Here is a 14,056-nt window from a genome sequence, read left to right on the forward strand (position 1 = left end):
CCATGGCTATTTGTCTCCTTGCAGCCGGCCGCAGGTAATAAAGCTTCCTTGACTTCATCGACTCTGTGCATTACTTGATAATGAGAATTATCTAACAGTTACCATCCTAGGATCAGTGTCTTCTACACAACAATCCAAAAGCAACGATCATTGCTAATCCTACTCCAGCCAAATCAGTCACAGATATATATGCACCAGGTGCCAAAAATAGCTGAACGTCCATACAGCTCTATATTTCTAGTGCTCATTACTACCACAGCCATTAAAATTCTTATTTTTTTGTCATTTGATCTTTTATATGTCACCTCAAGCACATGTTGCTTAGCCTACGCAAGGGACTGGTCTGACTTCCTGTTGCTTTTGGTCATTCTTTGTGCAACATATTATAAATTATATTATAAATGTGCAACATATTATAAATTAGAACAAACTATTTGTTACAAGTTATGTTGTGATAAGATTCACAAATTCAGGAAATTACAAATACAAATCTAACTCTCCACAAACAAGGTTTATTCCAACACACAGCTATTACAAATGTTAATGCACTGTAGCCATGTTGGTCTACTGTATTCAAACATCACATCCATCTTTGAACACCTTGTGCATCCTCAGTTTTTTATTATTCTTTTTCATTAACCATAACTCAGCACATTTGTTTTATTGTTTATAAAATGTGTACTTGTTTAATGTGTAAATGTTTGATCAGTCAAATAAATTGAGAATAATCCTCAACACAACATTTCTAGACGTATTTTTCGGAAATAAAACCGCGGGTTGTACCCCGATTTTACTGTTTTCTTGTGGTTGTAGGCTACGGGTTATATTTCGAAGCGGCATTAGCCTGGTTTTAGAACAAAAAAGTGGCTTTGTCCCAAGATCTCTACAGACCATGCAGATAATTTAATGCTCAACACTGGAACAGGGGCTTATTGAAAGAGGAATGATTCACTGTCGTCTCAGTTACACTATCAGGGCTTGGAAATACAGTGACTTGCTAAAGTAGGCAAATGGCTAGTAGAACATAACATTAGCTAGCATCGCTAACGACATTGGCTTATTCAACTTCGGTAGGCTTTCCTCAGGATTTGCCAGCTAGCTAAACTTATACTACATCTAAAATAATTTTGTAGACAATGGATTTTGCCACGCATGGACATACTAGCCACAACCGAAGTGTGTTACAGCATCCTGTAAGATCGCCTACACGTGCATTGCTTGGTATCATTGTTCCCGTATCAAGTACGGCATATTTTAAGTGCGGGTTAAAATCTGATTTATAAACACAAACTTCCCATTCTGGTGGGGTGCGGGTTATAGAAAATGCAGCTTGTTTTCCCAAAAATATGGTTCCATTCCTTGGTACCAAAGTATACACCCTCCTATATAAAAAATAAATAAATACTATTACAATTTAATACAATACAATTACCACGGCACAGATGGTCAAGAATTGATACCCAATTCAGTCGTTTTATTCCATATCACTACTTATAACACAATTCTCACATGCAACAAAATAGACATCTGCCACAACAATATTAAAGAAAGGTTTTGCATTGTGCTGCAGTGTTCTGAGTCTGTGGGACTAGAAGTGAGTTGGGAGGGTGGAACGGGAGGAAGGTCCTACAGGGCTTAGCTCTTCCGAAGGTTGATGTCAGCCCTGGTTAAAAGGGCCGACAGTGAAGAGCTATCTGAGGCATTCTCTCTCTCCATTACCCAGAAGGCCTCTCGGCTGACTCCCAACAACTCACGAAGTCCATTATTCTCCAGCTGAAAGAAAATGAATAACAGACACCACATGTGAATTGGCTAAAGGTTTTAACTAACATATCACCATGAAACTTCCCCAGTTGATCACTTACATCAAGACAAAAATACATGTATTACAAGTTTTCAAAATATTTTATTTAAATATGTTAATTATATGCAAGTTAGGCATAATTTCATAAAATATGCATAGTTTTCCAGAATATAAATCTAAACAATGGAGAATTGTCATTTGAGTCAAGGTTTTTACAGAGGACATTTTTGATATCCATTTTTATCACTCCAAAAATCAGCAAATACTGTCGACAGCCATTTGTCAAAACCTTCTGAATATAGATAGGAATCTAAATGGAAAGTTTGATGTAAGTGCTACTGAATGAGATTTCTGGCTCAGAGTATGAGGAAAAACTCATTTTGTGAGCCTTTAAAAAGAAAAATTCCATAGGGTTAGGGTTAGAAATTCCATACATTTGGAGGGGAAATACTATTTACAGACACAATATCTTAAAGTATCATTAGCAACAACACTAGAGAACATCTCAAACACATCAAAACTTAACTGAATGACAGCATGGCCTTCAACTGAACAGAACTAGTAAAACAGTCACACACATACACACACACTGGCACCAGTAGAACTGCCACCCTAGTTGGTTTTATGTCCATCCAGGACAACACTGCCTAGTTACCCATCCTATTTACAGCCTAGTTCTCCATGCCTGCTCCATATGTAGGCCCCTCGTCCATTTCCTGCTTGTGTCTTTTCAGGGGGTTTTCTGTGCTCATACTCTTGCGACTATGTTTCATGCTGGGGTTAACAGCCTCAACTTTTGAGATTCTTAACCGATCATTTTCCTTCATTGCATCCACAGTAACAACAGTTCTATGAAGCCACAACCTCCATCACAGTTGGCAGAGGCACTTTCATTAAAAGTGGAGATGGGCATACTTGCTGCTGCCTCAACCCTGCTTTTCCCTACATACAAAGACCGTTTTTGGACATATAACTGGTTATGGCACTCGTTTGCATTCTGTGTGCCTCCATGCTGCATTCGCTGCAGCAGGCTGTCACTTGAAATGCGGTGGTACACTGGAATAAGCTTCTTCCCCACCTCTCGTGTTACAAAGTTTCCAGCATGGTGTTTATAACTACCAGGTGTTTCCCCATTCTCCTCTGCTTTCTCGTACCAACACCAAAAGGAATTGCAGCTGGTGTGCAAGGGGTTGTCATCAGTGGACATACAGTGGAGGAGACTTGCCCATATTGCTGCCTTCATCCCATCTATTGAACCCTGGTTGTTCAGAATTATATTTAGTCATTTAGCAGACGCTCTTATCCAGAGCCACTTACAGTAAGTAAGTGCCTTGCCCAAGGACACAATGTCAGTTGGCATGACCGGGAATCGAACTGGCAACCTTCGGATTACTAGTCCGACTCCCTCACCGCTCAGCCACCTGACTCCCCAATTGTCCCCCTGTAATAATTTTGTAAAGTTTGACATTTACTTGCAGTCAGCTTTCCCACACCCTTACCTCCTAACTTACCCTGTGCACTCAATTTTCTCAGTGCTGTTCCCATTTGCTTGTGAGCATGATTGAGATATACCAATTTTAAAACGTCATGCCCAGGTGTTCCAGGGTTCCTCCCTAAATGCTGCACTATCCCCATCTGAGAGCATCTCAGTGTACCGCACCTGGTGGCGATACACAGATCTGACCCACATCCTCTTTGCTGACTCCTGCTCCATTGCCTTACTAGATCCTGCAAAGTTTTTAGCACAGTCATTGTGCGTCTCTCTCCAGCTTCCAAACTCCTGCTCTGTTATTTCTCTCTCTCTCTTGGCATTTTCCTTCAGGGCACAAGCATGTCAATATGAGGATAGGACCTCAGTCCATCACCAGTCCTGAAAGGAGGTCAATGCAAACACCAATTCCATAGGGAGAGGTGAAGCCTCTTTTGTGCCGTCAAAAGACACACTGATGTTTATGACTGCATCTTCCCTCAGCAACTCTGCCACTTCTGGGTCAACATCTGCGTAAGCCTGCCTGATCTGCTCCCTGGTCCTGTGCAGTGACTCCAGCCCTCTCAATACAGGAAGGCCAGATACGACCTTCTGAAGGCCATCAAAGCAGCGAAAAGGGCTTACATGACCAAGGTGGAGTCCAGCTACCATGGCTCTGACCCCAGGCGCTTGTGGAGTGGATTTCTACCCTCGCTTTGAGAGGGACAGTGACCCCCCTGCAGTCGAGCTACCTGAAGGCCTAGCCAGTGGCATGCCTACATTAATTGTAGCTGAGGTGAAGCACTGCTTCAAAAAGATCAACCCTCGCAAGACACATGGGCCCAGACGGCATATCAGGTAGGGCTCTCAGGGGCTGTGCTGACCAACTGCATGAATGAATGACTATCGGCCGATAGCACTGACCTCTGTCATCATGAAGTGCTTCGAGCGGCTAGGCAAATCATTCATCTGCTCCTCGCTGCCTCCCACCCTGGAACCTATGCAGTTTGCATACCGGTCCAATAGGTCTACAGACGATGCCATCACCCTGACAATGCACACTGCTCTCTCCCACCTGGACAAAGGGATAACGTATGTGAGGATGCTGTTCATTGACTACAGCTCAGCATTCAACACCATCATCCCCTCCAGACTGGTCTCCAAGCTTGTGGACCTGGGACTAAGCGAGTCCCAGGTCAAGTCGATCCTCAGGCCACAGGTGGTGCGAATCGGTGACCGCACCTCATCCACACTGATCACCAGCACAGACGATCCTGTTCTCCTTGTTCACGTACGACAACGCACAGCTCCAACCTCCTTGTTAAGTTTGCTGACGACACAACCATTGTGGGCCTCATCTCTGGCAAGTTTGCTGACGACACAACCATTGTGGGCCTCATCTCTGGCAGTGATGAGTCAGCCTACAGAGAGGAGGTTGATACCCTGACATCATGGTGTCAGGACAATAACCTCTCTCTCAACGTAAGACCAAGCAAGACCAAGGAGATGATTGTGGAACATAGGAGGAGGAGCATGCATCCCTTCACATCAACGGATTCGAAGTGGAAAAGGTCACCTGCTTCAGGTTCCTCGGGGTGAACATCAGCAATGACCTCACCTGGTCTGCTCACACGGACGAGGTGGTCAAAGCGGCCCGGAAACGCCTCTTCTTCTTGAGGAGACAAGGGCTGCCAGACGCGCATGACGGGGAGAAGGCGGGCGCAAATACCGTCATTGACCTCAGTGCTGAGGCCGTGAACCACGCTGTCTCCATTTGGGCCTGTTCCACTTGTTGCAGCCTTTGTTTGTGAACTTTAACTATTTGGACTTTAAAACTGCAATTGCATCCTTATTTTTGTAACATAATTCCTCTACAATAAAACCGGCAACATTGGATGGTCAAACTCCCTTTGCATTGGATTACTGGACAGACCTGCGAGTCTTGACATTGCTTCACCTGCTTTCTCCATGGTGGTAAAATCAACTAGGACATAGGAATAGGATTTAGGGGTTTAAAGGAAAAAACTCAAAACTGTTTTTGCCAGAAATTTGGAGTCCTAAAATTAGGACTGACAAGCCCATTATTTTTTAAGAGAGTTTCTCATCAATCAGCAAGTGAGGAGCTACTTTAAGCCTTAAGACTGTTTGTGAATACGGCCCCAGACCTTTACTGCTTTGGATTATGGGTAGTTATCACTTGGAACCTTTTATCATTTTATCACGTTTCTCATTTTATATGTTTTTGTGCATGGTAGATAATTGCCTTTTGAGGTGTTCCATATCTGGAGAAGTGCAGTCGTTTCTTCCTCTGACCAAACTACTCCCCATCCACTAGTAATACTAGCATTACCAGCTCCCATGGCTGCATGTTTCAGGGCTCGACAATAACGATGGCCCGATGGCCCAGGGCCAGTAAAAAGTAACGTCGGGACAGTTAAACTAGCAACTCACTGGCCCGATCGGGCCACTGCAAATTATTGATTGAAAAAAAAATTAGCATTGTAAAAGTTAACATCCTTCATATGTTTTGCTATCTGCTAAATGCATAAATAACTTTGCAGCTCGTGGGGCGCACAGTTGGCAAATCAAGAGTTGAGTAGTGAGTGACGAGTGGTTGTCAAATTGTAATTCTCTAATCTCGATACATTTTTTAACAACTGGCGTGAGACAATAAAGTGAAGATGGCAGCAAAGTAGAGCTACGAGCTCAAATGGAAGCAACTTTTTTATGGAACGAAGATGCACTGTGTCGTCTGTTCCCGTCTAAAGCAGACAAAATAGATATTTTTACAGAGGCACCGACAATATTTGAATATTTGAAAACAATACCTGACCAGCCATGCTAGCAGACAGCCCCTGGTTTGCGTGACAGCTAAGCGGATGGTTGACAATCCATCTTCGAGGCCGTTGACCATGCTGGTCAGGAATTTAAATGTAGATGCCCATCGTGTTATTGCACGACTTATAACAACCGCATATCACGTAATTAAGACGGGCCAGCCGTTCGCCTAGTTCCCCCAGGCAATTGAACTGCAGCAGAAGAATGGTGTCGACTTGGGTACTTAGTATCATACTGATGAAATGCTATGGAAGCTTTTATATATTAGCATTGAGGGACCAGAGGTTTCAGTTTCAGCCAGACAGAGTTGTGCAGAGATGGCTGTCAGCAGGGAAGAGAGCACGTCATGTTTGAGGTTAAGTCAATTGTTTTGCTGACTATTACCTTTTAATTTTTTATCACTAGAAATGTGATTTCATTTTTGTTTGTTTTTATATCCAGGATGTGTTTAATAAATGGTTAAATATGTTAACAGAATAACACAACATATAAGTCTTTGGTTTTGTTGTAACAATGATAAATTACAACTTTTGGAGGGGGGGCCAGTAAAAACTGTCTTGGGGCCAGTAAGTTTCAAACCCACTGGCCCGATGGGGCCAGTGCCCAAAAATGTTAATGTTGAGCCCTGATGTTTGTTTTTTCAAATGTCCCTGTCAATATATGGCTGGTCTACATCTAGCCGATAGGGATAAAATACAATGGCAAAGGGCAAAGCGAGTGCTTTCTGTTCACAATGCACAGGTTAATGATCCACAACTTGAAGCGAAACATACTTAGACCACCTCCCTAGAGTTTTAACATGCACAATAAATGCGGACTAATCGATCTGAGTTTGTTTTGAGGGCTGAATGGGACCAAGTGTGAAAACCCCCAATGACTGCTCACCTCCAATTGTTTGATCCTTTCCTCATCTTCACATTGTCTCTCCTCATCCACTTCAATTGCCTTCTTCATTACTGTCGCCATCTCATTTATTTTATCGTAGTGTGCCTGCATTTCCTGTTTAAATATACAGAACATTTTAGGGATAAAAACATATTTGAATACTGGAATGCTCGTTAACAACTGTATTAATTAGCAAAGTAATCAGCAATTGGGACATTGTAAAATGCTTCAAGTTTATGTTAATAGAATCCACTTGAAGGTTGGGGATGAAAAAATACATTTTGTATGAACCTATATGGTCAAGAAAACAAGCAAATATTTTTGACATTAATTTTACATTGTCAGAAAATACTGATCATTCCTATTAAGTTTATGGCATGTTTCGCATGCATTGCTACAGTATTTTTCTTAAGTACACTTAAATGCACTTATGCATAAAAAACACCCAGACCCATATTTATAAGAGCACAATGTTTCAGCCTAACCACACAAAGTAGACTAAAAAAATAAAATACAAATTAAAAAAAGGAGAAATGCATGCATGAAATAAGGATATTGGAACAATGGGGAAGCTTTTAACAAAATCCTTGCATTTTTATCTTCTGCAATCTATTTTTTGACCTGCCATTGTTTGATACATACACTATATGACCAAGTGTGGACACTTGGCCATCATACCTATATGAGCTTATTGGACATCTCATTCAAAAACCATGGGCGTTAATAAGGAGGTGCCCCCTCCCCCCTTTGTGGATATCACAGCATTTAACATGTCAATTATTTACAAAGTTTAAGCATTCATCTTGCAGAGTGGGTGAAATCAATTGGGTTCAAATCAATACAATAAAAATGTTAAGACCAAAAATCTGGCATTACTTACAGTGGTGTGCTGCTCCTTTAACTGTGTAACAATGGCGGGGTCATCTCTCTTACTGGCCTTAAGGAGTCTGAAGACCTGCTCTCTATACTTAGTCATAATAAGTTCAAGGGCTGATTGGTGTTCTTCTAGAGACGTTCGCAACTCTGCAGGAAGAAGAGGTACAGTAAACTGTGTGTGTATATACATATATATATCAGGGCTTGAAATTGCAACCATTTTGGTCGCATATGACAGGTCGCATCATAACAGTTATTTGCACTCGCACAAATGCTCCCAAATATATTTTGAGGTTGCACAGATTCAATATCAGGATCTGTATCTGTGCAAGCTCAAAATATATTTGGGAGTATTTGTGCGAGTGCAAATAATGTTTTAATTGCTTTATAAAACGCTCGCTAATTAGCCTACTGCACACCAGTTAAACTTCTTCTTTACGATTTTAACTTTAATGCAGACTTTTGATTGACGGCTCATTTTAACCAATCACTCCTTGTCACTGCATTCCGTTGTCACATGACAGGGAGCTGACTTGTGGTCAAAATTTGAAGTGCTGAATAGACAATATGAACGTTTTCGGTGGATGATCCTCAATTTATGCTGGTGCTCCTAACTTTTTAAAGTTGGGATGCTAATCCTGATCTTCAATTATAGAATTTGATAATTTGGTCACATTGTAGAGACATTCAGATCAACTTTATCGATCCCAAAAAGAGCCATCATCAATCCATACACACAACTTCAAAACTCACAGGCAGGTAGTTGTCAAAAGCACAGATAAAAATTCATAGGTCAATACATTAAAAATCTTTACATTTACGTAAATGAACGAGTTTAAAAGAATGTCACAGCTAGGGTTGGGTAACGAAACCCGGTGCTAATATGGCACCTGTACCCAGGGGCGTGTCCAGGGAGTGGCCAGGGGTGGCACTGGCCACCCCTACCATGCGATCGGCTATTTGCTGACAGTCTTGTCCATATGCATGAATACTGGCCAATAAAAAATAATCTAAAATATGAGGGGCGGGAGTTCAGGCTGAGCGGCATGTTCAACAACTACACTGGAGAAGCATGAGAGAAGATGCTGATGATACTAACGTCGATTTTTCCATGTGTGCTGGGAGATATTCATAAGGATATAAACATTCAGAAACTAAACATGAGCTAGAAATGTGTATGATGTTTTTCAACACCATGCAGCCCCTTTACTTTCGGTGTATGGAATACAGTTCGTATTCCAAAAATAGCCTGATGTAAAGTTTCTACAGACTGTAGCTTGCTTTGCTAAATAGCATGCTAGCTAGCAAGCATTCACGATATCTGAGACATTTTATTTATAAGATGTTAAATACCCATGCCATTTGTCTGTAAGTGTTTCACATGATAATTGGTTTGTAGAGTAGTTAATATAAGTAACGCAATGCATTGTATTGTTATTCTGCCAAGCTTACTATATTAAGTGTAAATCATGATCCTGGCTTACTTCAGTCATAAGATGACCGAGGTGAAGTTACAATTTTGAAAAATTATGACTTATAATATTTTTATGAATATAAAACCTAAAACGGACACCAGAGTATTCTAACAATGTCTGGTGTACTTTCTCAGCCTTTACTTTTTCAATTAAGTTTCAAACTAAATTATAGAAAATCACTAATCTCTGAAAATAGCTTAATCCTCACAAATCTTAATAACCTTTTCAAAATTGTGTCAAAAAATCTCAAATATACACCAGATTATTCTAATAATGTCTGGCCTACTTCCACATACAATACAAAAGAAAAAATAATTGGAATTCTACATACGGCAGACGTGAGGTGAACATAATATTATTGAACAATGTGAACTTTCTGAAGAACAAAGAATTGACTGACACAGGCAGCAATGAGCCCCCAACAGTGCCTGATGCAGTGTCTGCTCATCAAGGTATGTCCTCTGAACATCAGTAAGATTGAATAAGTACGTAATACAGTAAAAGTATGATATCGGTTATATTGTTTGTTTTTTATTACTCTAGGAATCTATAAATAATGGTAAAATTACTGTATAAATGGTTCTTAATGTATGAGTAGGCCTATAAATAATAAGTCTGTCATTTCAAGTTTGTAGTTTGAATGTTTCTGACGTGTATGACTGGTAGAACTTACGGAATCCATCAAAGAAACTGTAGACTAATTTCTAGACTGTTGAAAAGTATTAGAATAAATCATAATTTGCAATAGGGAAATCCCATATGCAGGATGCTCAATTTAGATTAAGGATGTGACCATTTACTAACAACTACACACAGGAGGAAAATGTTAATAGAAAATGCTTAGTTTATTGAGCTATAACACGCAGTGTTTCATTACCTACAACAAGAAGGGTAGATAAAAAATGTGAACTTGAGTCTCGATACGTGGTTGATGGCCACCCTGCTCTGAGGCTGTGCCCCTGCCTGGCCACCCTGTTCAAAATGTTCTAGACACGCCCCTTCCTGTACCTATATGATCAGTGTGTACTGGACCGAATCAGAAAGCAGATTTCGGTGTCTCATTTCGGTACCACTTAAATGCCTGAGCTGTCGTTTGAAATATTACCCTCTAGTGCTCCGAAACGGACTTAAGAAGCATCATCACTACACAGGCTCGGCTCCAGAATGAATTGGATGGGGGGCATTTGGTTTCCACAAGGGGGCATTTTATATATAGCACTCTTATAGAAACATATCGCTAAAATAATGGGGGAGTGGGCACAGCATTTTTTGGGGGGGGCATTGCACATGATCGCTAGTTACATTACAGCCTACTGCATTCATGTGGTGGTGTCAGAATAATCTGACACCTTTATAACTCCGGCCGGAGGGCATTATAGTGAATTTACTGGAAAGCACATGGTATGAGCATTCGTTTATGGAATGAGCCAATGTAGTGATGAATATACAGTGCCACTCAAGTTACACTAACCAAAGAGGCTACATTTTATTTACACAAAGTCTCAAAGTTTAACTGAATTCAAGTTGCAATACTTTTTCAGTGTATATAATACTATGAGTTAAACTATTTGTACCTCTGTTTTCTTGTTGTAGCTCACGGATCTGTCGATTTTCCTGCTGAATTCCCATTACAAGGCTGGAGCGGGGTCTATGTCTTGCCACCTCATTTAACGTCTCAATTTCTTCTTGATACTGGCAACAAAAACACAGGACATGGTTAAATTTAGTTTAGGAGAGCAAAAATTATCTTTATAAAATGTGTGAAAGAATCCACAAATCCAAACAATGTCATTCTGTCATTATTTTCATAATTCAGGGCTCCACACTAATACCTGCCAGCTAATGACAATGGTTTACAAGGCCACAAGTTTAATGTCAGAACTGTTACCCTAACTAGAACACTGTTACCATAACAGTTCTGCCAAGTAATTGATAGAGCTTTGTAAGGCTTTAGTTTGTTAGAGAGCACCTCAGTTGGTTACATTCAAAATAAATAATATTTTATTAATTTACCAGACTCTTTTCTGAAGCGACGTACAAATAGTGCATATAGAAAGTACAGCAGAAGTGCATAGTTCTACAGTATTTTGAGGTCAGAATCAAGGAACAGTCTCTATTTAGGGAGAATTTCTAAACAAACAGCATTATGGAGATATTCATGTTGCGTACACTCCCAAATTCCAACAAATATTGACAAAGGTGAGTGAATACTTATTATGTAACCAATATTTTTTGTGTTAATCCAACTGTCTCATTATTAACGTTAATTAATAAGTTTGGTGGAAAAAAACAAACATAACCAGAACAGAGAAAGACACTTGAAGCTGACAATGATTCAATACATAAATCAATTTTATATTAACCAACACGACAAGCTGTACACTTTTTATGTTGTTGAATACTATGCTGTGATCATACTTGCTGTGCAAAAGGCATTCTGACGACACTTTGGCACACCATACAGAACTAATAATCTGATACGTGACTACCTGTTTCATTGCTTCCACTCGCTTGTTAAGGATAGTTGTCTGTTCAATGAGCATCTCTGCTGCGCTGTCATGGTTGCGCAGACGTTCCACGAGCGACTTGGCATCTGCTAAAACCATTTCCAATGAACACATCATTCCTGTTAAAGTACAATGAAAGAGTAGTTCAATTTCACTTTTAAGGAAGAGCACACAACTCTTGCCTAAACTATTCTGATTTCAGACTCAACAGTCGAATACACACGTACAGAAATGTGGCTCATCATTTGGAATTACTTTTTCCTTGTCCACCGAGTTAGCCAGTGGATTTACGAACCTGGTGTTATCTAACTAGCTAGCTAAGCACAATATAGAGAAGTGGTATGCTAATAGTTACGTTCTTCAGAAGCTATGTTCCCATTCGTTTGGCACACATTCTAGACAGAACATTTTAGGCTACCTAGCCAAACTTCAGGTTTGAGAGACAAGGCTGCGCATGTCCGGAAAGTTCACAGTACTCTTGGTCTAGGGACTGCAGGGGCCCGTTCTCCGTACGTCACTTATTACATCCGAGACCAAATGACACATCCAAAATGACATCATCTTGCTTATCATGATCTGGCTAATTCGGTTCTTCGAACACACTTGTTGTTTATGATTAGTATAGCTGGATTGAGTTATACATTGGTCTAAAAGGGGGTATGTATCGATAGTAGAAACCTTGATCAGCAACGCTGCTATTGGCCGCTCACAAGTCTATGGCTGCTCACCGTGGCCAAAATAAGCGCCCTGTTTTTTCCGCAACAGAGCCAACAGAGCAACAGCTTGTTCGAAGGTTACTCCGAATTTGAAGATTTTATCAGAACACCAGGGAACACCTCAAAGTCCAAGAAAGAGGGCTGGCAAAAAGTAGCAGACCAAATTAAATGAAGCGTTTTATCGCATATTACAGTAAGCTAGGCCTATGTTTTTTTTTATTTTCATACTTTCATATTTTCATTTATCATCTTTAATGTCATGATGTGGTTTCAACAAATTTATTATGTAAATAACACCCTCACAAAAAAACGATAGGCTATCCTCTCAAAAAGTATAGGCTACCATAATATCGCGCAGTGCTTAAGGAGCCTATCTATCACGCAATGAGCAATTCATTCGGTTTCATGTTAAATTCTGCTAATTATTCTTGCACCTTCTGCAACAGGTTCCTGTAGTAAAAACGGACAAGACATGTCTGTGACAGACTTCCTGTATCACCTCTGCTTGTAAAGCCTCAATCTAATCGTGTTTACATAAAATAAACCTGCTCCCGAGCAGGTTTAAGTTTACGGACCTGTTGCTATGACAGCAAGTCCAGGATGAGCTTCGAAAAACCGAACAATCCAAGATAATGACAAATCGTCAACAATCAAATCCAGCTAACTGAGTTAGCGACGTACGGAGAACGGGCCCCTGGAGCAAAAGTCCAACCAGAGAATGTAGACGGGCTCTGGTCCAACTCATCTGCATTTTATTTCCCAATAAAATTGTGCTTGTTTAAAACTGTGATTATATCTGTGGCCTGGTAATGGAAAGGTCGACATGTTTGTTTGACATTAATTTGTGTAGGTATACAAATTATTAAGGCGGTGTCACATAACTATTTGCTAGCTAGCTAGCTAGCTAGCTGATTAGCTAAATTAGCACGCATCACATCGACTGAGCTGATAAGTAAATCTTCGTCTGATAACTATTTTGGAACATTCATCTTAATTGAAATAACTGGCAATTTATTATTAGCCAAAGCAACAGCTTCAGTTCGTGTAATAAATGTGTTTGTGTATGGATAGCTAGCATACCTTGGTTCGATTTTCACTTCCTGTTTTAGCTTGTTTGACTCATAGACTTATATACAGTAGACCAAGCGAGCCTGCTATTTAAAGAAATAGAATGGCGTCCCCATTCTATTTTGTTTTTTTAATGAGCAGTTTCAACAATGTCAAATACAATTGAATTGACAAGAAACACAGACTAAATAAAATAAACAAACTTAAAATTAAGAGTATACATGTATTAATATAAATTAAATTAACCAAAATTAACGCTAGGGGAAATAAAAGTATATATATAAATATATTTAAATTAGTACAGATTGTTACTGTTATAATTGCCTTTTGTTTAAGATATATATTTTTAAAGAATATACTGTCTGAGCTATCCATTCAAAGCAATATAGCATGGTTTCTTTCCCATTAATTTGCATCTG

At 40.0% G+C, this 14,056-nt stretch overlaps 1 protein-coding gene across 7 annotated transcripts; it reads right to left on the reverse strand.

Moving 5' to 3' along the window:
• Positions 1–1,441: 1,441 nt before the first annotated feature.
• On the reverse strand, positions 1,442–13,713 carry fgfr1op2 (FGFR1 oncogene partner 2). Of its 7 annotated transcripts, none has more exons than XM_062483367.1 (7): positions 13,650–13,697; positions 12,081–12,148; positions 11,836–11,972; positions 10,921–11,038; positions 7,876–8,018; positions 6,996–7,109; positions 1,442–1,773 (listed from the first exon to the last, which is right to left on the reverse strand). In XM_062483367.1, exons 3-7 carry the CDS (start codon positions 11,968–11,970, stop codon positions 1,636–1,638), a joined length of 648 nt encoding a protein of 215 aa, XP_062339351.1. In that variant the 5' UTR covers positions 11,971–11,972; positions 12,081–12,148; positions 13,650–13,697; the 3' UTR covers positions 1,442–1,635. The 7 variants fall into 7 exon arrangements, with proteins under 7 accessions (XP_062339351.1, XP_062339349.1, XP_062339354.1 ...); XM_062483365.1 differs by lacking the exon at positions 13,650–13,697 and adding an exon at positions 13,258–13,600 and having other exon boundaries at positions 12,081–12,343; XM_062483370.1 differs by lacking the exon at positions 13,650–13,697 and adding an exon at positions 13,258–13,597 and having other exon boundaries at positions 11,836–11,939; positions 12,081–12,343.
• Positions 13,714–14,056: the final 343 nt, after the last annotated feature.

Source organism: Osmerus eperlanus, chromosome 17 (genome assembly GCF_963692335.1).
Source record: "Osmerus eperlanus chromosome 17, fOsmEpe2.1, whole genome shotgun sequence".
NCBI lineage: Eukaryota > Metazoa > Chordata > Actinopteri > Osmeriformes > Osmeridae > Osmerus > Osmerus eperlanus.

Bases quoted from the DNA above. Each gene is read 5' to 3' on its own strand.
- fgfr1op2 (XM_062483366.1), bottom strand. From the start codon at position 11,970: ATGATGTGTTCATTGGAAATGGTTTTAGCAGATGCCAAGTCGCTCGTG. The intron at 8,019-10,920 runs GTACAAATAGTT...TTCTTCCTGCAG, and splicing joins GCTACAACAAGAAAACAGAG to AGTTGCGAACGTCTCTAGAA. The intron at 1,774-6,995 runs GTGAGCAGTCAT...ATTTTCTTTCAG, and splicing joins AAAGGATCAAACAATTGGAG to CTGGAGAATAATGGACTTCG.